The 24,505-nt window shown below is 44.2% G+C and overlaps 1 protein-coding gene across 4 annotated transcripts in view; it reads right to left on the bottom strand.

Moving 5' to 3' along the window:
* The window catches only part of KCNT2 (potassium sodium-activated channel subfamily T member 2), a 322,338-nt gene that overhangs the window by 156,567 nt on the left and 141,266 nt on the right, over nt 1-24,505 (bottom strand). For all 4 annotated transcript variants that reach the window (XM_075936723.2, XM_075936724.2, XM_075936725.2 and 1 more), the window contains exons 10-11: nt 8,159-8,339; nt 7,387-7,551 (exon numbers count right to left, since the gene is read on the bottom strand). In XM_075936723.2, the coding sequence (XP_075792838.1) occupies nt 7,387-7,551; nt 8,159-8,339 (346 nt within the window). The remainder of the gene's footprint in view (nt 1-7,386; nt 7,552-8,158; nt 8,340-24,505) is intronic.

Raw genomic sequence — 24,505 nt, 5'->3', positions numbered from 1 at the left:
AGAAAGGGAAAGATAGGAGAGAGGTCCTGTAGGTCACTTCACGCTGCTAGGTAAAATGCTGTCTGTTCCATGCCCAGAGCTAGTTAGGCAGGCATAATAGTAGAGTCTAATTGCATGAATGAGATGATTAGTGAAGGAGGGATTTAGATTTATTAGGAACTGGGTGACCTTTTGGGAAAGGAGGAGCCTATATTGCAAGAATGACCTTCACCAAAACCAAACAGTGCCAGATTGTTGTTAGGTAACATTCAAAAGGTCATAGAGGTCCTCATTTTTTGAGGAGTAATGTTAGTTCAAAGTGAGGGATTTGATTTGAACTAACGCATCCCAGAGCGCACTTCCTGGTTCAAATCAGCTGTTGAGTGGAATAACTCACGGGTGAGATTATGCAACCGAAGCGCGGGATATTTAAATCCCCGCTTCATTAGCAACTTCGGTTACCTACATTTGCATCCCTAGCTCAAACTAGAGAGAAAATGTAGACGTACCCTTACTGACCACCTGGCCAGGGAAGGGAGTGCTAAATGTTTAGAGATTAGAGAAACAAAAAAGGCAGAAAATGTGATGATGGGAGATTTCAGCTATTCCTGTATTGAATATGAATACGTCATGATGAGATGCAATGATAAAATTTCTAGATATCTTTAATAACTGGCTCTTGAAGTAGTTAGACCTACAAAACACAAGAGTCCTAAATTCAAGAGTCTTAATTTAGTCCTAAATGGAGCACAGGATCCGGTTCAAGAGGGGAATCTAGTGAACCATAATGTAAACATTTACATCCTTTAAAAGGGGATATAACAAAGAAACCCCCTACGGCAGCATTTAATTTCCAAAAGAGTCAGAAAAAAGATATAAATATGAGGAAGCTACTTAAACAAAAATTAAAAGGAATAGTCACAAAAGTGAAATGCCTGAGAGCTTCATGGAATTTTGTAAAAACTCTCTCAGGGTATGTCTACACTACAAAGTTAATTCGAACTAACAGCTGTTAGTTCGAATTAACTTTCATAGCATCTATACATGCAAACCGCTAGTTTGAACTTAATTTGAACTAGGGGAGCGCTTAATTCGAACTAGGTAAACCTCATTCTAAGAGGACTAACGCCTAGTTCGAATTAAGTACAGGCAGTCCCCGGGTGAAGTACAGGCAGCGGCTGAATCAGGACCTGGGGCAGAGCAGCTGGGGTGCTGCCGGGTTGGTCCAGTAGCGCCCACGGGCGCTGCAGGACCAATTGGCAGCGCCCCAGCTGCTCTGCCCCAGAGTCCAAAACAAAAGCCTGGTCTGCTGGGGGGGGGAGCACACTAGCTGCGCCCCCCCCCCAGCAGACCAGGGACACGGGGAGCAGAGCCGCAGCGGCAGCGGGGTGCCGCGCCTCTGAGGCTTTGCTCTGGCAAAGCCTCTGAGGCGCGGGACCCCCCGCGGCTGCGGCTTCAGTCAGGGTGCCAGTGGTCTGCTGGGGACCGTCCCCAGCAGACCACAGGCACCGGGTCTCATGCGGCAGCAGCGGGGGTTCCCGCGCTTCTGAGGCTTTGCTCTGGCAAAGCCTCAGAAGCGCAGGAACCCGCCCGCTGCTGCCGCTTGGGTCCCGGTGCCTGTGGTCTGCTGGGGACGGTCCCCAGCAGACCACAGGCACCGGCACCCAAGTGGCAGCAGCAGCGGTTCCCGCGCTTCCGAGGCTTTGCTCCAGGGGCACCGGAGCAGCTTACGAACGGGGCTTTCTCGCCCCAACTTCCGGGGCGAGAAAGCTCCGTTCGTAAGTGCGGATCCGACGTAAGTCGGATCCGCGTAATTCGGGGACTGCCTGTAGTTCGAATTAAGGGCTGTGTAGCCACTTAATTCGAACTAGTTGGAGGCTAGCCCTTCCCAAATTGCTCTGGTGGCCACTCTGGGCATAACCAGGGAAACTCTTCTGCCCCCCCTCCCGGCCCTGGAGCCCTTAAAGGGGCATGGTCTGGCTATGGTGCTTGTGTCAGTTGCAAGCCTGCCAGCACCCAGCAAGCAGACCCTGTACCTGGCACGGGATGAGCCAGCCACCCGCTGCCACCCAGCCCTCCACCTCTTCCCAGGACCAGGCTGGCGGCTCACAGGAGCCTGCCCGGGACCCCAAGAGGCGGGCGCCTGCCTGGTCTAGTATGGAGATCGTGGACCTCATCAAGATTTGGAGGGAGTCCTCCAACATCCACGATCTCTTCAGTAGCTATAGGAATGCGGCCGTCTACAGCCGCATGGCTGACAGCCTGGCCACCAGAGGCCACATGCAGACCTGGGAGCAGGTCCACTGCAAAATTAAGGACCTGCGGCAGGCCTACTCCAGGGCCTCCCAGCCAGGGACCGACCCGGAGGTATGCCCCCATTATGAGGCCCTGGACAGCATCCTGGGGGCTCATGCAGCGCATGCCTCCCGGGTGGTGATCGACCCTGGGGCAGAGGGACCCGTACTGGACACGGAGGAGGAGGATGCCAAGAGGCAGGAGCCTGCAGGACCCAGGACTCCCGAGGCACCCCACAGAGCACATCGGCTGTGTCGTCCGAGGCCGGGGAGGGCTCCACATGTGAATGCCATCATGCTGCCCTTATGTGTATGGGGGTCGTGGGGGGAGAGAGAGCCCAGGGACCTTGCGTCTGGGCCTTGCCCACCATGGAGCAGCAGCTGGGTGTCATGCAGGGGTCCTGGCCCATTCCCCACACGCCGACCTCACCTTGCAGAAGGGGGCTGGGTTTCACCCACCGTGTCCCCAGGGACAACTGACCACTGCTCTTGTTTCACCACAGCTGCAACACCTGGGACTGCAAGGCGCACCACCCTGTCTGCAACAGCTACCTGCACCCAGGCCAGCAGACTCACCAGGAACCTGGAGGACTACCAGTGGCAGCACCTGTGGCTACTGGAGCAGCAGCTCCGCATCCAGGAGCACTGGGTCCAGGAGGACCTGCGGCTGCGGCTGTGGCAGCAGAGCCTGGAGGTGCCGGAGGAGCAGAGCCATGCCCTCAGAGGTCACATCCAGACCCTGGTGGACAGGTTCCTGCCTCCTCCTGCTCCAACCCCTGCGGCCGCCCCAGCTCTCGCTCCCCCTCCCGCTTCCTCTGCACCCCCTGTCTCACCCTCCACACCCACTCCCCCCCAACATCCCCGCACCCACAGCTAGCAGGACCCCCAAACCTGAGCTTTCCCTTCCCTTCCTCCCCTTCCAGCTACCTTCTCCCAGGTTTTCCCCTCCCCTTTCCCACCCTCATTCCTCCCTCCCCCACCCCAGTTACGTACAATAAAGAGAGATTTTTGTTGTCTAAACAGGTGTGTTTATTTGACATTAGGAAGGGAGGTTAGGGAGGGGAAAGGGGAAGGAGGAGAGGGTGGAAGAAGGCCCCAGTGGGGCATGCAGGGAGAGTTCAGTCCTCCTCCTCCACCTGAAAGCTCTCCCGCAGGGCTTCCCAGATCCAAACAACCCCCCGCTGGGCCTCCCAGATGGCAGAGGTGCAGGGCTGCATGTACTGACAAGCCATGCACTCACCATCAGCCATCCAGGCTGGCAGGAAAGCCTCCCCCTTCCGCTCACTTAAATTGTGCAGCACACAACATGTTGCCACCACGGGAGGGAAATTGTGCTCGGTGAGGTTGAGACGGGTGAGAAGGCATTGAAATTGGGCTTTCAGGCGTCCGAGGGCCCCCTCGACCACAATGCGGGCCCTGGTGAGCCTGGCATTGAAGGCCTGCCGGGAGGGGTTGAGGTGCCCCGTGTACGGCTTCATCAGCCAGGGGGTAGGCCACATCCCCCACCAGGCACACAGGCATGTCCATGTCCCCAACCCTGATGTGGCGGTCAGGGAAGAGGCTCCCAGCCTGCAGCCTCTGGCACACAGAGGAGTTCCGGAACACTGTGGCGTCGTGTGCCTTGCCGGACCAGCCCACATTAATGTCCGTGAACTGGCCCCGGTGGTCAGACACGGTCTGCAGGAGGATGGAGAAGTACCCCTTGTGGTTGATGTACTGGGAGGCCTGGTGTTCCAGGGCATGGATGGGGATATGCGTCCTGTCGATGGCCCCCCCACAGTTGGGGAAGCCGAGGGTGCCGAACTCCCAGATGACTGCATCCGGGTTGGCGAGGCAGACCACCCTGCGGAGCAGCACCTGGTTGATGGCCTTAACCACCTGCAGAGACACACAGCAAACCACGAATCACTGGGGCACCCGGGTGGCTGAGAGTGTTCGTTCCCTGGCACTGCCTCGCGCCCCACTCCCGGAAGCAACCTCCGCGGGCAGTGTGTAGTACGGCCAGGACAGACCGAACCCTCCGGTGAGGGGCACTTTCGCCTCCTCCCCCCCTCATTTTCCCGGGAGTGGTCCATCCCCTCCTTGCAGACCCTCTTTCCCCCAGCCCAGTGGCCGGTGGGTGCCATACCTGCATGAGCACTGCTACGACGTTGCATCTCCACACGCTGAACTGGTTCCCGACGGATCAGTAGCTGTCCGACGTAGAGAGCTTCCACAGGGCAATGGCCACACGCTTCTGGTGGGGGATGGCGGGCCTCATGCAAGTGTCCCGTTGCCGCAGAGCAGGGGCGAGCCACTCGCAGAGCTCCAGGAAGGTGTCCTTCTTCATCCTCAAGTTCTGGGTCCACGGTTGGTCTCCCCGGCATTCCAGGACGATGCGGTCACACCAGTCACTGCTGCTGTCCAGGCGCCAGATGCGGCGGGGCACCGTGGCATCCGGGCACTGCTGCCGGTCTCCACGACCCCTGAGAGGCCAGGGGGAGAGGCAGGAGGCTGACGTGCACCAGATGGTGCCAGGCTGCTTCCAGCCATTGCTGGCAGGCTTGCAGCAGCAAGTCCAAAAACTGCAGCAGCATTCCCAGGGTGAGCTCTGGCTCCATGGTGCCATCAGCAGCATAGTCCCCAATGGGAAGCACCAACACAGGCAGACGGAGAGAAAAACACTTGCTGTCCCTCGGCGACATAGGCAAGCAAGCAGAAAAGCTGAGAACCGGCTGTCCAGGAGGGTCCCTTTAAGCACGAGCCTCAGATAGCCTCAGACAGCAGCCACACAAAGCAACTACTGACCTGATGCCCTGCTGGAACAGGTTTCAGCTTCCCTTAAATGCGACCCAGCGTCCAATCAGTGTGGACTTAGCAAAACGCTAATTCCAATTAGTTTTTGGGTCTAGATGTGCTAATTTGAATTAGCTTAGTTCGAATTAACTAATTCGAATTAAGTTAGTTCGAATTAGTGCTGTAGTATAAACGTACCCTAACAGAGAATCAAATGATATGTATGTCCCAAATTGAAAAAAAGCAAAGGAACTAATGAATGCCATTATGGCTAAAGAACACAGAAAAAGAGATAAAGACCAAAAAATACATCATTTAAAAACTGGAAGCTAAATCATACTAAGGAAAATAGAAAGGGGCATGTACACCGTCAAAAAATTCCCTGGGGTCACTAGAGGCTCGAGGTGGCGAAGGAGCACTCAAACAAGACCAAAACATTGCAGAGAAGCTAAGTGAATTCTTCGCCTTGGTCCTTGATACCAGGTCCGGATGGCATGCACCCAAGAATTCTAAGGGAATTTGTCTATAAATTTTGCAGAACTATTGACTGTGGCATGTACTTGATCATTTAAATTAACCTCTGTACCCAATGACTGGTGGCTAGATAATGTGAAGCCAATTTTTAAAAAAGGCTCCTGAGGCAATCTTTTCAATGACATGCATAATTCCAGTATGCAGGCAAATGGATTAAAACTATAGTAAATAACAGAATTATCGACACATAGATTAACACAATTTCTTGGAGAAAAGTGAACTCAGCTTTTGTAAAGGCAAATTGGGCTTCCCCTATTTTATTAGAAACCTTTGAAGGGTCAACAAGTATGTGGACAAGGGTGATCCACTAAATATAGTGAGTGCACTTTGATTTTTAGAAAGCCTTTGACAGTGTCCCTCAACAAAGGCTCTTAAGCAAAGTAAGCTGTCATGGGATAAGAGGGAAGGTCCTCTCATGGATCAGTAACTGATTAAAAGATAAGAAACAAAGGTTAGAAATAATGGTCAGTTTTCATAGCAGAAAGAGGTAAACAGCAAGATCCCCCAAGGGTCTGCATGGGGATCGGTACTGTTCAACATACACATAAATGATCTTGAAAAAGGAATAAACAGTGAGGTGGCAACGTTTGCAGATACAAAATTATTCAGAATAGTTGAGCCCAGTGCTGAGTGTGAAGAGTTAAAAAGGGATCTCACAAAACCGGGTGAGTGAGCCAGAAAATGGCACATGAATTTCCATGTTCACTGCAAACTAACGTGCATTGGAAAATATAATGCCAACTATGCATCAAGACAATTTGGTCTTAACTGTTACCACTCACAAAAGTGATTTCAGAATAATTATGGATAGTTTTCTAAAACATTTGCTCAGTGTTTAGCAGCAGTCAAAAATAAAAAAGCTATCAATGTTAGGAAGTATTAGGAAAGAGAGAGAAAATGACAGCAAATATCATAATGCCAGTAAGTAAATCTGGTGCGCCCACACCTTGAATACTGTGCTGTTCTGGTTGTCCCACCTAAAAGGTTACATTCTATTTTGCCCATTAATTAATTATGTACAGTGCCATATGTGCTTTAGCAAAATGTAATAATGTATTTTAAGTACATAGAAGTAGTTCATGCCTAAAGCTCCCAAACAATATTTTGTTAACAATTAGTCATAATGGAACCAAAATTCCAATGCCTTTTATCCAGAAATGATTGTGAAGATTTCAAGAGACTGACTTCTGGTGGTGTGAGAAATCTCAATACTTTCGAGCATACATAGGGCTTTTCTACAGAGGTAACAAACTTTTGCACAGCCAGTTGGACTATATGAAAAAGACATTTCTTTGTATTTCCCAATTTTCTTATGCTGAAGAACTCTTGTGAGTAATGTTGACTTTTAGGCTATGCCCACTGCACTTATGGCCAGTTCTGTCTTAACTGCAGTAATCGCATCTCTTAAGTTTGAAAACTCTCATTGACTTCAGTGAATGAGGCCCCAGAATTTCAGAAAAAAACATGAAATAACCACTTCTCTGGTTTTTAATATAGTATTAAATTAATAAAAAGAATTGTAATAATTATTTAGCTGTAAGGTAATTGGTAAAACTCTGTGTAATTAGATTCTGTGTGTGGCACAAGCGTATTCTATCTGATTAATCCAGTTTAGATCAACTGGAAATGATTGCACCCAATATTTGACCTGAGCTATCTCTTGCAAATATACTTCCTTCCTTCAGTCAGTCATTCTTTAATTTAGATACACCAATTAGAGAGCAATTCTGAAAACGTCTGCAGAGGGCCAATGTCTACCTGAAGTTTTTTATTATTATTTTACTCTTTTATATAGTAAATATACCTGCAGTCTGGGATGAGCGTAGAACTCATTTAAGAAATCCATAAGCAAATCAATCTTCAGGGAGCTGACACACAGTACCACATGTTTCTCTGTCTGAGCTCTGTGTCGACTATAGTTACCCCCAGACTTCTGTCTCTCCATCCACAAATAAGCCAGCTGTTCAAACTGTAATATATTGTCAAATGTGAATGAAATATATATAAACAGCTATGCAATATAAACATCTTTATCAGTATGAGTTAATTATATTTTATGCTCTAAAAGGAAATGGAGACTTTCTGTGTGAGTCACAAATCAAATCTGGTTTGTCCAAATAGCTTTAACCTAGTTGTAAAAGAGAGGTTGAGGTGTTAGTCTGAAGCAGAAAAAACAAAGGGAAAATGCTAGGAACAGCTAAGCGTTTGTAGAAAGTTTTGGCTGCGGATTAGTGTTGGTGCGGTTATTTAAGTTAACAATATAGGTAAATCCCATCCTGAAATTAAATTTGGACAAACAGTGTCTGTATGTTCTTTGGTATAAGATGGGAGTCAGCTGGTTATACATGGATTTGAAAACTTGTATTAGCTGTTCTCATTTTAGCATATATACCACATATATTGTACAAACGAGACAAATAAAAAAGCTCCAACTTTTTTTCATAAAATGAAGCATACAAGATGGTACATTCTTTTGATATTAGATATACTAAGGACAGCTATAATATATATTTAAAGTTAATATAGTCTTTTCCCCAAAATGTCCCCAATTTTTCTAAACGGGAAACAGAGTTTACCTGTATGGGTAACACCACAAGGGCAACACAGATCATAATAACAACCAGCAGTTTTGAAGGCCAGATTTTGGGTGTAACATCCCCAAAGCCCACAGTGGAAAATGTCACTATGCAGAAATAAAGGGAGTCAAAGAGAGTCAACTTGTTTCCTGCTCTCTCCAGATGCTGAATTCCGCAAATACTAAGTAAAAAAAAAAAAGAATACATAAAGAAATGAAAAATAAAACCAGTACCTGGAATAAATCCAAAATTCTATTGTTTTCTTAATAGCAAGGAGAAATATTTTCTGCAAATGCATGTATTATTTAGCAAAGAAGTGAAAATGTTCAGGTTCAAAGCAAAACTATGTATTTAAAACTGCATTTAAATGTTGTTTATTCATAACAAAGTTCTAACTGTCATCTTGGTATAAGAATAAAATGACAGTGCCAATAGTGTTAAGTTTTGATTGGTGGTTGGCAGCTAAAATTAAGATAATATTACCGATAACAGGATATACAGATAATTATTTCTTCCAATACCAGACCAAAATAAATAGTATAGAGATGCACTATTATCTTCAGAGTTTTTTAAAACCAGTGGTGCATTGGGGTTGAGGGGTAGGTAAGCTGGTGGTGGCTGAGGATTTGAGATGCACCCACCCTCAGCAGCCTCCACCAGCTTCTCAAGGGAGGGAGCTGGCACCATGGGCAGGATAAGGGGGATGAGAATTGGAGCTGGTACCACTGGAAGGTAGGAAGGATAAGGAAGCCTTATGAAAGCAGAGCCAGTCTTCCAGTGGCACAATGGCTAAGGCACCTGCCTCAGGGGCCCAGGGTTGAAGGCTTGAATCCTGCCCAACCTAGGGTCAGCCACTACTGGCTACACTAGGTGTGGAGCTGGTACCATTGGAACATAGGAAGGATAAGGGGGCCCTTGAAACTGGAGAGGTGAGGCAGCTTTTCCAGTGGTGAAATGGATAATGCACCTGATCCCTGGATTGAGGATTTGTAGACCTATCCACCCTGGGGTCAGCCACCACCAGCTTTAAGAGGAATGGGAGCTGGCTACACTGGAAGTTCAGAGGGATAAGAGGGGTGAGGATTTGGGGGGGCAGCTCCAAGGCAGAGGGCAGGAGCAACATGACAGTGGGTGGAGGGGTAACTGAAGTACCAGTGCTTGATAGCTTCCTGGCCAGGCCAGTCAGGATCCCCTGTCAGAGGCTCCAAGATCTACTGGTAGATCCCGATTGACTGGTTGGTGACCACTGGCCTAACAATATATCATGCTAATTTAATGCTAGGTGGAGAAGACCTGGTCTATTTTCAGTAGAAATGGACTGAAAAGCATGGGATGTTGGTCAATTTGAAGGCTGCCCCGACTCTCTTGTGGGCAACTGGCATACTTCAGATTTCAGTGCTGACTATACCCCCATGTCAAAGGCTGTGGTGGCAATTGTCAAATCTGTGCTGGGGCTCAGATCATCCCTCAGTAAAACAGACATGGCTCCTCCCAATTACATGGCATTTCTGAGATTAAGGACATCTCTGGAGCTTCCATTTAGATCTGTGTTCTCGTCCCCTCTCTTGCACTGTGCTAGCATTGGGATCTGTAATGCCTCCCCACAGTGCCATCATTCTGTTCAAATATATTTTCTGTTTGATAATTCAAACAGTGTTTCAAACTTATCACCTTGTCTTTTAATCTTCCTCTTCCTCCATTCTTTTTTTCTCTTACTCTCTGACATCATTTCCTTCTGTCCCCGCTAATTTTTCCCTTCCCAATTTTCCAAACCCTTTTTCTTACTCCATTCTATTTAATTTGTTCCTGCCCTCATGGATTGTCCCTCCCTCCTCAAGGACGGAATTAAAATGCTGGTGTTTTGGCAGGTATGTCGTCTAATCCTATCTTGAATCCTAGTACTAAGCTTTGGATTCAATTGCATTGTGGCAATGAGATCTGCAGTTTAATTGTGTGTTGTGTTTCAAAAGTAACAGTTTACAATTTGTTGTCTTTCAATTTAATGCAGTGTCCCCATGCTCTACTATTAGAACAAATGAATGGGATCACATACCTCACATTTATGAAATATATTACAAATACAAAATATAAAGCCAGATTCTACTATGTTGACTCATGCGGACTGGTGCCTTATGCTGAGCAGGCCAACTCAACTCAATAGGACTGAATGAGGGTAGATAAGAATGGCAGAACCTGGTCCTCAAGATTTTTCTTTTCAGTTTATTTTCATATAGATTTGGATGCCTTTAAAATGTTCCACTGCTTTGAAAGACTGGCTGGTCTTACAATGTGCTTCCCAAATCCAAAAATAGGGATTATTTGTGACCCAAACAAAATCCTTCACAACAGTGCAGCAACTGCATCTGCATGCAGCTCTTTAACTGCACCTACTGTACGTAGAATCTCTGAACTTGCATTTAGTGACCCCATTACCCTTGGGGCCTGGTGACAGTCTTTCTGTTTTAAAGATAATTTCTAAATAATTCCATTTTTCTCAATTGTAATTCTACTGTATATTAAATATGATTCCTTGGCATATGGTATCTGGCCATTAAGAACTCCCAGGTGAAAACTCTTCAATCATCAGGAAGATCCTGTGTTTATAACAGAATTAGGAGTTCTTCTTCTGGTCTCCAGAAATAATTTACTAGTGGGCAGTAGCATTTCCATAACATATGGATGAGATCCCCAGTTTCCTCTTCACTGTTCTAGCATTTGTAGTTTTCACACATCCCCAAATGTTCAGAAGATTTTTTTTTTTTGGCTTGGCTTGGCTAAGTTTCAGCCTTCAGTCATTGCATGAATTAGTATTCCTACAGACTTCCTTCCAGATTGTTTCACTGAGATGGTACTTCAGAAATTTTCTTTCACATTCTCATTAGTTTGTTTCTTTTTAGTTTTAGTTACAGAAAAAAAATGTTGAAGCAGTACTTTTGTGTTTGTCATAGGTCCTGAAAAGTTAGTGAAGGGATTTTTGAAAGTGCCATCCCAGTGAACATGAATAGTTAAATTCCCTACGTTAGATCAATTATAAATTATAGTTAAATTCCCTACCATAGACTTTCTTTTTGGTTTCTTTTGGTCAAGTTCTCTTTTTAGTGTTTAAATAAAACATTCATGAAATCCATTCATGGAAATATGGGCTATTATAATATTAAAATTATGTTCCCTTAATTTGCCTATGTCTTGGTATCCAAAGTGTGATGATTTCAAGCTTTGTCCTTTTAGTACTGGCCCCTCGGGTGCTTTGTTGTTGTAAATTAATGAAGTTCACTAGGTGCTGAGATCCTTGGGCATTTTTAAGCCTGATAGTGGGGCTTGACCCTGGTCTCAGAGAGTGAAGCAACAAAAGGGATGCGTGATTAACACATATAGAACTAGTGGTCCAATCTGTACCATGGAGAGGTATGTTAGAGCTATAGCTTCCAGGCTGGAATGAATGTTGTTGATAGGTTGTGTTACATCCCCGCTGTGAAAAGTTGTATATTCCATTCTGGTTCTAAAAGAGTTAACTGTAATGGGAGAGGCAAATTAACCTCCCTAGTGACACCTGGAGGCTATACTGGGCCAGTTAATGATGAGGCCTTGCTGAGGAGGATCTAGGTGGAGATTATAAAGCCAGGAAGCCTGAGCAGAAGGAGACAGTAAGGAGAAAGGGAATAGGGTTACCAGGTAGACCCGCCCAAAATAGCGGACACACTTGATTGTGGGGAGGGGAGGGAGGGGCTGACCAGGAGGAAGAGGAGCGGGAGGCGGGGCTGGCGAGGGGGGGAGGTCGGGTGCCACAGGGCTGGCCACGAGGAAGGGGAGCCAAAGGAAGGGGGGTGGGAAGCAGAGCTGGTGGGGAGGGGTGTGCAGCCACTGGCTGCAGATGGAGTCCAAAGGGTCGCGTCCCCGGCAGGCACTCCCTCTAGTTGCTACTAGAAGTTGGGCGGGGGGAGTGGCTGGGAGCCGCTTCCCTGGCCCGGCTTCTGCACACAACCAGAGGCTCCCAACTGGGAGGCGGGGCTGCGATTGGCGCTGGGAGCCTCTGGTTGTGTGCAGAAGCCGGGCGGAGGGAGTGGCTGGGAGTTCCAGCCACTGCCCCCACCCCAGCCCACCCAGCTTTTGCATGGACCACAGCGCCAATCGTAGTCCCGCCTCCCAGTCGCTCCCCTGCCTCCGCCAGGCTTCCAGCCGGAAATTCAGAAAATTGCACATGTCTGGTATTTTCTGAATTTTTCTACCAGACAGAGGGCACAAATACCGGACTCTCCAGTAGAAAACCGGACACCTGGCAACCTTAAGAAGGAACTCTGATTGCCCACTTTTGGCACTACCATGTGGAGTGATCAAAGAGGGTATACAGGGAAAGGCTAGCCCTTGCACCCTTTCCCAAGTAGAAAAGTTGTCAGGAGGCTAGAAGAGACAAAGAGAACCAGTTGGGGTAGAGCAAACTCTAATTACGAACCTTGATAAAAGAGCAGGTTGGGACTTTTAGAGACAGAGCCCAGGAGATGTAAAGGGGAGAGTGGAGCAGGAGAACATCAGAGGCATGAAAGTTAAGCCTAAGGAGGGCAGAAAGTGGCTTTTTTCTACTTTTGGTTTGGAATTTTGTTGGGGATTTCAAGATGTCATGCTGGCAGACTACATGTAAGAGAACTCCAGGATGACAGCAGAAAGGTGTTCAACAGAACCGACTCTAGTTGCTAGTGACAGGGGTCCTGAGCTATAATCCAGTTTAATTTCTATTGAAATCAACAACATAAAACCATTTCAACAGTGGAGCTTTTAATTAGAACACAAAGACAACAGGCTCAATAAAAGAGATCTATATCAAAGAGAAAAGAATGCAGACACATGAAGAACAGAACAAAGTACAATTTAAACATCTATCATTTCAGCCCAACGGGAAAAGTTAAAAGCAATGACAGCTGTAATCTCTAAAGATTAGGAAAGATTGGTCATGTTTAGATACCATTTGAACTGTGGAGAGTTCAATGTTACCATTTACTGGAACTTTTATCTATTTTCTGGAAACTGCTTGTGCTTATTTTTGGTGCCAAACCTGTGTCAATCTTTTAAAAGTACACATTTTGAAAGTAAATTGAAACCTGATTTTAAAAAGATGAACTTGGGAAACTTTCTAAAAACACAAAAGAACAAAATATAAAAGTGCTGTTATCTAACAAATAAGAACTAATTTTCCAGATTATAGAAGAAGAAAAGGGAACAAGTTGTTTCTATCTCATGACTTTAGTAAATGTCTCAATGTATATGGAGATGGAGGGAGATGGAAAAAGGAAGGCTGAGAAGATTAGTTTGGGTAAGGCTTCATCAACCTATACTCAGATAACACACTGCTTTGAGACATCTATCATGGCTCTAATTTTGAACAAGCCTTCTAATTTTGAACAAGCCTTCACCCCAGTGCAGCGGATGTGTACAGCAGTATAACAAGTCCTACACTATTTGCTCTCTTTGTAGCTATCACTGGGAGACTGGCCAGGAAAAAGGAGTATGAGACCCAGATATCCTTGACTGCCATTCAAAGATGCTATAAATTGCATTAGCCCAAAGGATGTTGTAATTTATATCCCAGGATGGTCGTTGTATACAGATGATCCAGTAGCAGAGTGCTAAAGTGACTTACAGCCATTTTTATATGCATGCTTTTTCCGGAATTATGCCATGAACATCATAGTCAAAGAATTGGGGCAAATATTTCTAAAACTGGGCCCTATATTTTGAGCTCACTAGCCTAATTTGGAACTGGAGTCCTATTGCAACAGTGCGTTGTTCATGTCATTGTTCCATACGTTGTATACAGGAATAGAGTACATAAATATCGGCTGAAAAATAAAAAGCAAAATGTACCAGATGCCCATCTAAGTTATGCATTATACCTACTAAAAGAGATTTTGTAGTTGGTAAAACATCTTCCTGAAGAACTGTTAATTTACCTAGGCAAAGATGCTTAAAAAAGCTCAGTGGAATATTGAAAGACTAGCTTAGTTTTTGTCTCAGACTTCCAGTAGTTTGAGACCATCCTTGAAATAGTAATTAATAACTGCTAAGGAAAAAACAATCCCCAAGAAGAAATCAGATTTCAACCATACTGTTGCTAAAGCGTCGGTGAAAAAACTAATGACAGCATAGACCATTTATATTAGAGTTTCCAGACATTCTACTCATATTATCATTAATAAATTATTTTTACCATGCCTCTGAATGCATGGCCCTTTGCAGACAAATCATTCAGGAGACCCTGAATGATTTACAATCTAAATAATACAGCAAAGCATTACCTTAAATAATATAAGAATGGGGAAGGCAATAGTGGGGGTCAAAGGTTATAAGAGGTGGTCAAACAATGAAAAATTGCAAATAATTCAGCAAAAATATAAAGTTTCATCACAAATTATCTGTAACAAATAATTCAGCTAGTTCTGACTACGTCAGTAAAAGACTTATGCTTATTGCTCCCATGAATCTTGCTAGTAGCAATGGCACCCGTATGCTGCATTGCAGAGCCATGATAAATATATTATAGCTCTTGCACACCTCACCTTCCCTCTGCTCACTAATCTTTCTCCCCTGAGACTTATTTTAACATGCCAAATGGGTATCTGGATGTGGGCAAGCTCAAGAGGTTCCCAGGCAGTGACACAAAACCCCCTTCTGCTGTATGTTGTGTGTGTTACACCGATCACCAGTTCCAAATGCTTAGAAAGGAAACCTTTAACATGAAACAGCTAACCAAACCATGGCGCTATGAAGATATTTGATCACATTCTGAAGTATTATTTTAGTAGTATATAAAACACAATACAGTCTCAGCTAACTTGACGATAAACCTGACGCTGTTGCTTAAAAGAACCACAAAGTCTTGAATGCTTAAAGTTAGGCAAAAGTTGGCTTTTGGTTTGTGATTCCCAGCTTTTTTACCTCTGTAAGAAAAATGTATATGGATACTCTTATTTATTAAAAAAAAGTGCAGTCGTTGGCTAGACTGCAATTTTGCACAAAAAACTGTCTAGTGTGTATGGGCTGGCTGCAATTCCTGTTGAAATAGATGGAAGCTTTTTAACTGACTTCACTAAAAGGAGGTTCTGACCCCGAGTACTTGGTGACTGGGCTTAGAAAGGTATTGGGTCAAAATGGGTCCAGAGTGTGCCAAGCCACCTCCCCCTCCCAGCGAGCCCTTAGCACTGCCCAGATCACTGCCCAGTAGTAGCATCAGTGGCTGGGAGCCCTAGCCCCTTTTGAATCGTTAGGCTCTAGGGTAACTGCACCTTTACCCCTACCCTCTCTCGGTGGGCCTGCTCCACAGTCCCTTAGTGCAGGACATGCCAGGATGGAAATCTAAAGAACTACGTCTGAAACTTTATAGCCAAGTCCTTAGGCACCACAGTGATAGAAATACCTAAGAGGGAATAATTCTGCAGCCTGCATTAATCAAAATATCCCATTGAAACAAATGGGAATTTTTCCATGAGCAAAGGTTTCACAGATTAGATTTCCAAAGATCACTGCCATTAGGCCAAGTTAATAATTTAACTGCCTAACAAGACCATTTGCATGTTTGCATGATTGATTTTAATGTTCCAATGAAAACTATATGTATACAGGATATCGCTTTCTTTCTTTACAGGAATGCTAACAGAGCACCCACAGGTTATGGAAAACATTATGGTGCATTTTCATGGATCTAATAGCATTTAATATGCTTATGAACTGCAATAGATGTTTGGCTAACATTCACCTGGGGCTCAAAGCTGTAGCAGAACCTGGTAGTGACATCTCAGGGAGTGGGAATGAGGGACTCAAGGAATATTTTTTTCTGCATAGTGTGTGTAACCTCCAGATTTAACCAAAAATAAAAGTTTGAAAGAGTTCTATTCTGAAACTCCTCTGCAATCATTCCCAAGGGGAAACATGAGCTTTTAACTTAGCCCATTCACCTGCCCCACTAATTAAATAAGAAACGATTATGCCTTAAACCATGGAGATGCCCACTCCAGAAAGCATGACAAGAGCAATGGCAGAACAGCCAGTGCACCTCGCTTGACCAGTGGAGCAGATCTGCTCTGTTGGCCAGAAAATATTATGCTGGTGGTAGGCTGTGGAACCCTGGCATTCAGAGGGCTTTTGGGTACGTAGTGTGCATAGAGATAAGGCTCATTTCTCTCTCCCTAAATCCTCATGCTGAGCCCATTGCTGTAGTATGTGAGCACTTCGGTAGTATCTAGACTTACCCTTCCCCTGGCACTTCCATGCAGGGACCGATACTAGCTTGCCTTACATTTTAAATAGTAATAGAGACATAGCCGTGTTAGTCTGATCTTGCAAAAACAAAAGGAAAAACTATGTAGCACTTTAAAAACTAACAAGACGGTTTAATAGGTGATGAGCTTTCGTGGGCCCAACCGACTTCCTCAGATCATATTCTGGAAGAGAATTGGCATGGCCATATATACGAAAGGAATACAATGAAAAAAGTGAACACATTTTTAAACTGACAAATCAGATTTAGTACAGAAGGTGGGGTGAGAAATAGCTATTCCCTCCCTCTGTCTCCCTCACCCCACCTTTTATACTAAATCTGATTTGTCAGTTTAAAAATGTGTTCACTTTTTTCCTTGTATTCCTTTCGTATATATGGCCATGCCAATTCTCTTCCAGAATATGATCTGAGGAAGTCGGTCGGGTCCACGAAAGCTCATCACCTATTAAACCATCTTGTTAGTTTTTAAAGTGCTACATAGTTTTTCCTTTTGTTTTTACATTTTAAATGACACACTAGGAATCTCTCCGCATAATATTTAAAGAATCAGTTTAAATCTTGACCCATTAAATCTTTAAAAGCACCTGGATAAATGACACTCAGGTTATCCTTGTTGTAAGCAGGGCTTAGAAGGGTATTGGGAGGGGGAGGGGGTATGCGGAGAAAGGATAGCAAAGGGGGCAGTTACCTCATGGAGTAGCAACGTACAAGGCCTCAAGGCTCCAGGCCCTTTTAATCACTGCTGGAATCCCACATAGTGCAGTTCAGGTGGTGCTGAGGGCTGGCTGCCCATAACCCCAACCTTTCTATCTGAGGTTCCATCCCTCAGATAGAAAGGGGGGTCCAGAGATAAGAACATAAGAACGGCCGTACTTAGATTATGTCTAAGATATCCAAAATGGTCCACGCCTCCATTTGAAATGTTTAGGGGTCTGAAAATAAAAAGGTTTGAAAACAACTGTTCTCGAGTAATAACACATCAATGTAGACATCTTTTCATGCTACAAATGTACTGGTTTAGTTACTTTATGGCATATTGCAGTCAGCTTTTGTTGGTCTTGTAAGATTTTCCTAATTTTTGAAGAAAACTGGCAAAACTGCACTGGATAAAAGTTAATTATGTAATGGCTATTTTGTGTGTTTTTTCTACATACTCCAATTTCAGTATGAACATTTTCAGACAGCTTTGTTTAATAGCTAATGGTTATAACAGATGAACTTCAAAGAACAAGTTCTAATAGTAAATCATGTGACTTCCAGCAATTGCAGAGCTCACTGTTAAACAGAGTGGCCATGATCATCCTGAATAAATATTTGCTGAAATTGACTGACCCTTCCTGATTATGCCGTGACTACCTCTTAGAAAACAGAAATAAAGCCATGATAAAACAAACTCTGGTCATGGCACTGCACATGTACCTTGAGATAAATTCTGCCCTCAGGTATATCTAAACAAACAAATCTGTACACATATTAGTGAATAAGAAATAGCAATCAAGAACTATTTATATTTTCACTAAATGTATGGCTTTGTATGTACAGTGACCCCTAACTGGCAATTCTGAAGTGTTTAGACTCTGATCTTGCAAATTCCACTAATGGTTACTGTGTGCATTGAGAGCCACACAGATTTACTGATTTACTTATAATTACATGACAATTCAGTGGCAATTCAGGAATTAGAAATACGTCTCTTGTACTTTAACCACTAGACCATACTTTCAGTGTACAGAGTGACTAAAATAGGTTACATGCATGTCCTTTCTGAGAAAACAGTTAAGTATAATCTAACTTCCACAGTAAAAAAACATGTATCCTAATTATACTATCCTGAATGCTGTTAAAAGTTCAAAGGTAAGCTTCAAATTCAGTACTTAATTCAATACTCAGACTTCCAGGGCTCAGACTCGGGGGCTTTGAAATTGTGATGTAGATGTTTGGGCTCAGACTGTAGCCTGAGCTCTGGGACTTTCTTTTCCAAACAGTCTACAATACCGATTGTCATAATTAAAATTTCAGAGATGACACTGAATTGACATTAATGGAGCAGACCACACTGCTCAGAGCTATTGACTATTCCTGATCACTTTCCTCTTTTCCAAGTGCTTCAAAATGGATTCCTTGAGGATTCCCTCCATGATTTCTTTTGTGGACTGTGGGGCTGACTGGTCTGTAGTTCCCTGGATTGTCCTCCTTCACTTTTTTTAAAGATTTGCCTTTTTCCAATTGTCCAGGACCTCCGCGGATCTCCATGAGTTTTCAAAGACAATGGTCAAAGGTTTTGCAATGACATCTGCCTTCCTGATTACACCCCTGCTAGTGTCTTATCCATCATGCTATTGGGTACTCTAGGAGTATTTCTCAAGCATGCCTATTGAAGGTATTCCATGTTGTATACATAATTCAATATTTATTGGGCAAGAGAAGCTTACTCTATAGTCCAGTGGTAAAGGCACTCACCTGGCATATGAAAGTACACATTTTTGCTCCAAATCAGGCTGAGCAGGGTTTGAAAATTGGTTTCCTACATTGCAGGTAAGTGTACCTAGTTGGTAGGCTATCATGGACATGCCTTTTGGGAAGAAGGTGCTGTCCTTTCTTAGGTGCCTAATTCCTGGAGAGGGCTTATGGCTATGAATCCTAAGAAGAGATAAATATCTCCCTCCACAGTTAGGTCCCTAATTATTACCTTGCCCTTTCTCATCAGCATGTCCTCTCGTCAGCACTGGTTGATTGAGGCAGCTCTCTGTTCAGCTTGTTGGCTTTCTGGAATCCCTTTCTCAGGGTATGTCTACACTAGCCCCATAGTTCGAACTAGGGTGGCTAATGTAGGCATTCAAAATTGCAAATCAAGCCCGAAATTTAAATATCCCACGCTTGATTTGCATTTTCCCGGCCGGTTGCCATTTTTGAAATTTACAAGTCCGGACTAACTGCCTGCATCTACATGTGGCAGGGATCCAGTAGTTCGAAATAAAGCCCTAGTTTGAACTACCTGTTATTCCTCCTGGAATGAGGTTTAACAGGTAGTTTGATTTAACAGTTAGTCCAGACTTGTAAATTTCAAAAATGGCAACCGGCCGGGAAGATGCAAATCAAGCACGGGATATTTAAATTCCGGGCTTGATTTGCAATTTTGAATGCCTACATTAGCCACCCTAGTTCAAACTAGGGGGCTAGTATAGACATACCCTTAGGGACTAAGTAATCCCTATGCTCTAAGGAATCTGGAAACTTAACTCAGGCTAAAGATTTCACTGGGTGTTGTGGATCTAGACACAGTTGCTTTTCCTTCTTTTTTCTTCAGGTACTTTTCCAGCTTAGATATGGATCTGGCTTGGTAACATTATGACCCATTTAAGGAGGGTAAAGTTGGTTTAGTCCCTTTTTGCACAAGAGCTCTCTACAAAATTTTCTTCTTGGGAGAAAATTAGCTTTTCCTTTGCACTAACTTTCAGATGTGATCTCTCTACTCTTTAACATCTATAGAACACTCATCGTTGTAGTGCCTATGATATTGGTCTCATGAAATTGAGGCAGAATGGTTGATGGGTAATCACAGAGTAGTGTTTTAGTTTTGAATAATTTGCAGGGAGGCTGTATGTGGTAATCTGAAGATTATGCTCATATTGTCACTTATTAATGCTTTTGGGGCACTGTACAAAATGCGAAAAAATGTTATTTAATATGCCAGACTAAAGGATTGACAAATTGCCAAGAATACACACTTGCCTAGCAGGCAAGAAATGAAAAAGGGAAACACGAATGAAAAGCACAGATGGTAACTTACCAACCAACATTTGGAATTGCCAATTAAAATGAGAATTGAATTGAGCAAACTCATCTCTTGTATTGTCCCACTGCTCTAGACTGGGAAGGGCACTCAGCTGCAAAATCCATTAATAGTTTTTCCCATTATGAAATCCTCTTTGTACTTTCAGCTTTAGCCAGACTATTTGAGTTCACCACCTAAATGCACAAAGGTGCATTGTAATCTGTTTCTGACATTTCTATGTAGTGCTCTACAAACCTCTGTGATCATAAGAAGTACTTGATCTAAAAGTATATCCTGGTCTGAATGAAGAATGAAATAGTGAGTTTTCTCTGTTTGTGTCTGCAACTTCCCTTGTGTAGCCCAACCCTGTATTTATTTTGCATTCTGCAATGTTGCCTTTGTGAACCCAAAATGCTTTGTGTACTTTAGGATTTGGTCATTGTGTGCTGGAGCAGTTTTAATTATAAATTCTGTGTACTTGTATTTTTAATTACTCTTATCAGTGTGCACAGCTATAGGACAGGTGCTTTCAATGAAACATAAACACTAATAAAAAATGAATGTTTAAATCCATACAAACCAACTTACTTGCAATTTATCAGAGCAATGCATTGTGGAATGTTTAGAGTGATTCAGGAAAATCAGTTCACACACATCAAGGAAGAAAGATATTTTAAAGACATATATTTCTCTGCTGTATTTATCCTACTCCCACCTCCACCCTTCAAAAGCTTATAATTTCAGGGCAGAAAACTGTGTTTATCTTAGTTCAACTTTAAAGTAGAACATTAGCAAACCAAGGAAACTGCTTTGGGATGATGGTGAGGGAGCAAAGGAATTAAGCATACTTAATAAAGTCCAAGTGCCATTGCAAAATGTGTCATCACTAGTCTTCCAAATGTATTTGATTTGTCTATTTGAAATTTATTTTTAAACTCTTTTACATACAATATATATAGAGCCTGGCCCAGGGTTATACATTCTTTCAATAATAAAAACATTATTACTAGGTTGGTTTTGATTACAGATAAAGTATTAAGAGGCCCAAGGCTTATAGAAAATTATATCTGTAGTTAAAAAAATGCTAAAGTAAAATTGAGCCACTAATCTTTTAAAGAAATCCTTCTTATTGCATTATCCATCCAGATCTAGTTAACAAAAAAATCTAAGGGAGGGGAATGTTATTTTGACTTTCCCTACACAATAATTCACATTTACTTTCTTGTTTTCACTGCATAATCATGAGCTTGCAAAATATAGGACTTTATCTAATTTGCTGATATAAACAAAATGCACACTACAAAGCAAACTAATTAAAAGCTATCATTCTGTGCCTTTTGCTTTGGCACAAATAAACAATCAGGGTATGTCTACACTGCCACCCTAGTTCGAACTAGGGTGGCTAATGTAGGCATTCAAAGTTGCAAATGAAGCCCGGGATTTAAATATGCCGGGCTTCATTTGCATCTTGCCGAGCGCCTCCATTTTTAAATCCCCGTTGGTGCAGACTCCGTGCCCGCGGCTACACGCGGCACAGAGTAGGTAGTTCGAATTAGGATCTCTAATTCGAACTACCGGTACACCTCGTTTGCATTATTTTTATGAATGGATGGCTTACATATAAATGTCTCAAGAGCATGGAAGGTTAACTGAACAGAATCAATTAAAATACTTAGAAAATATTACGGAGCAAGAGTTTTGTATAGTATGGCAAAGTCAAGCAGAACAAGAAAATGTATTCAATTATAGGATATTGTAATGGAATTAATAACTTTAAGTATTCATGCCCCTTATATAATGTCCTAACCCTTTAGTAATGTCTTGGTGATCATACTGCTTTGCATAGAGGCTGCAAAATGTAATTAGACATGGTATTCTGTGCCCAGAGGAACTGCTAATTTGATTTCATGCCTGTTATTAAGTCTTTGCTGTGAAAAATCAACCCACAGCTTGCACTTAGGTATTTACTGAATGAATACCAATTAGTTTCATTTTCTCAATTGCTTTGACTCAGTCATTTGCATTGTTTTATGTATGTGTACGCAGGCCCATTGATAGCAACTCTGGACCCCAGAGCCAAGCAGTCAATGGGTCCCACACATGCACAAGCCATGTTTGCGTGGACCCGGTCCTCCAAAATGGCAAGTGAGCTGTCAGCTGCACTGCTGGGCATGGCCAGAGTGTCTCTATGCCCTCCTGGTAGCATTGCTAATTATCTAAATGCCCTGCTCCCTGCCCCAACCCTTCCTTGAAGTCACACCCCGTCCTGTGCCTTCTCTGAGGCTCCCCGCTCACTCCATCCTCACCTATCTTCTCCACGCAACACACCAAACTGCTTTGCAAAGGTCCATTGCTAATGCTGTTTGGAAAGGGATAGTTTGGTAATAAGAGAATGTACAGACAGGAAGGTTGAAGTGCGGTCTGGTGTAGTGACCAAGTGTGTACTTTTAGGTGACTACCTCTCTCCATCACTGTCTCTCCCCCACCTCTCTCACTTTCAGCAAGGTAAGTCAAGGGGATGGGATGAGGGAGAGGGTATGGCGTGCAGGCTCTGAGAGGGAGTTTGGGTGGTCTCTGGTCTAGGGCAGAGGGTTGGGGTGTGTGGGGGGGTCAGAGACTTGGGGCTTACCTTGGTTGGCTCCTGAAAGCGATTGTCACACCCCTCTGGCAGTGACTCCTAGGAAGGAAGACGGGGGTCACCTTGCACCACTGCCTACAGGCACCACCCCTGCAGTTCCCATTGGCCACAACTCCTAACCAATGGTAACTGCAGAGTCTGTGCTTAGGGCACAGGCAATACATGGAGACCCCCTCTCACCCCAGAAGCTGCTGGGATGGTGCCAGATGCTTCTGGGAGCAGCACAAAGTGATGGTGGAGTCCAGACTCTTGCTGTGCTGTCAGCGGCAACAGCCAAGGGCACCTGGGCCCTTTTAAATCATCTGGGCCACTATGCAGTCACCCCTTTTGTTCCCCTACCCCCTTTGGTGGGCTTGCATGTATGTAAAATTGTGCACATGCATGGTACAAACGTACAGCAGAGCAAAATGTGAAATATTTTAGGCTCTGATTCTACAAGGTTCTTAAGTATATGCCTTTCTTTAAGCATATATATAATTTCCATTGAGTCCTATAATCACAGTGTTGTTCACCATTCTTGAGCGTCGTTTCCTGTACATTTAATCTCTTTATTTAAGGAGATTGCTTTCAGGGAGTGGGGGGTGGCACATCACAAATTTTTTGGCATGTGGTTGTGGGCTAGATCCAGGCCCCCCAGAGAGGGGGGGCTCAGGCAGAAGGATTGGAGCTTGGGGGCTAGAGAGAGAGACAGAGAATGTGTGAGTGTGAAAGACACATTGTGTGTGAGAGACAGACTTTGTGACACAGACTGAGTGTGTGTGGCAGCATGGATGTGACAGTAATTGTGTGTGTGGCATGGAGACAATGTGGCACAGACTGGGGATGTGTGACAGTGGCACAGAGAGTGTGTGTGTGCTAGCTGCTGCTGGGTAAGTTTCTGAGAGTAGCCATGTGCTGGCTCTTTAAGGGAAATTTGTCCTCTCTTGTCTCCCCCTCACCTGATCTGCACTCTCTGAGTCACTTATTATCCATGTTTCGGATTGGAGCAGCTCCACTGACTGTGTGTCTCTCTCTCCCCAACCCCTGCTCTACAGAGATGAGGTACGGAGTCTGGGGTACACCCTGACTTCAGCTCTCCCCTCTGCTTTCCTTCTTCCCTCTTCCCCCTTCCCCATTGCACAGCTAGCAGGAGAATCCTGGGAGCAACTCCATTGCCAGACAGAGCAAGATGGGGGAGGCAAAAAAAAAAAAAAAGCATTGAGTACTTCAGCTGTTCCCTGATCATCTGTCACTAGATTAGCTCCCTCAGCCAGTAAGGACCCCACACCCTCTCTGATTTTCCTCTTATTGCTAACATGCCCGTAGAAACCTTTCTTGTTCCCCTTCACATCCCTTGCTAGCTGCAATTCCAATTGTGTTTTGGCCTTCCTGATTACATCTGACCAAGTTTCCACTTATAAGCTTCCTTTTTGTGTTTAAGCTCACAAAGTATTTCACTGCTAAGCCAAGCTGGTTGGTACCACATTTGCTTTTCTTACTGAGCATAGAGATGCTTTGTTCTTGTGCCTTCAAAAAGGCTTCTTTAAAACACAGCCAGCTCTCCTGAACTCTGTTCCCCTTCCTGTGAGCATCCCAGGGGATCCTGCTCATCAGCTCCCTGAAGGAGTCAAAGTCTGCTTTTCTGAAGTTCAGGGTGTGTATTTTGAAGACTTTGACTCCTTTCTTCCT

Source organism: Pelodiscus sinensis, chromosome 9, assembly GCF_052426305.1.
Source record: "Pelodiscus sinensis isolate ZL-2025 chromosome 9, ASM5242630v1, whole genome shotgun sequence".
Lineage (NCBI taxonomy): Eukaryota > Metazoa > Chordata > Testudines > Trionychidae > Pelodiscus > Pelodiscus sinensis.
Note: the sequence above shows the minus strand (reverse complement) of the source record. Positions and strands in the feature narration are given on the sequence as shown.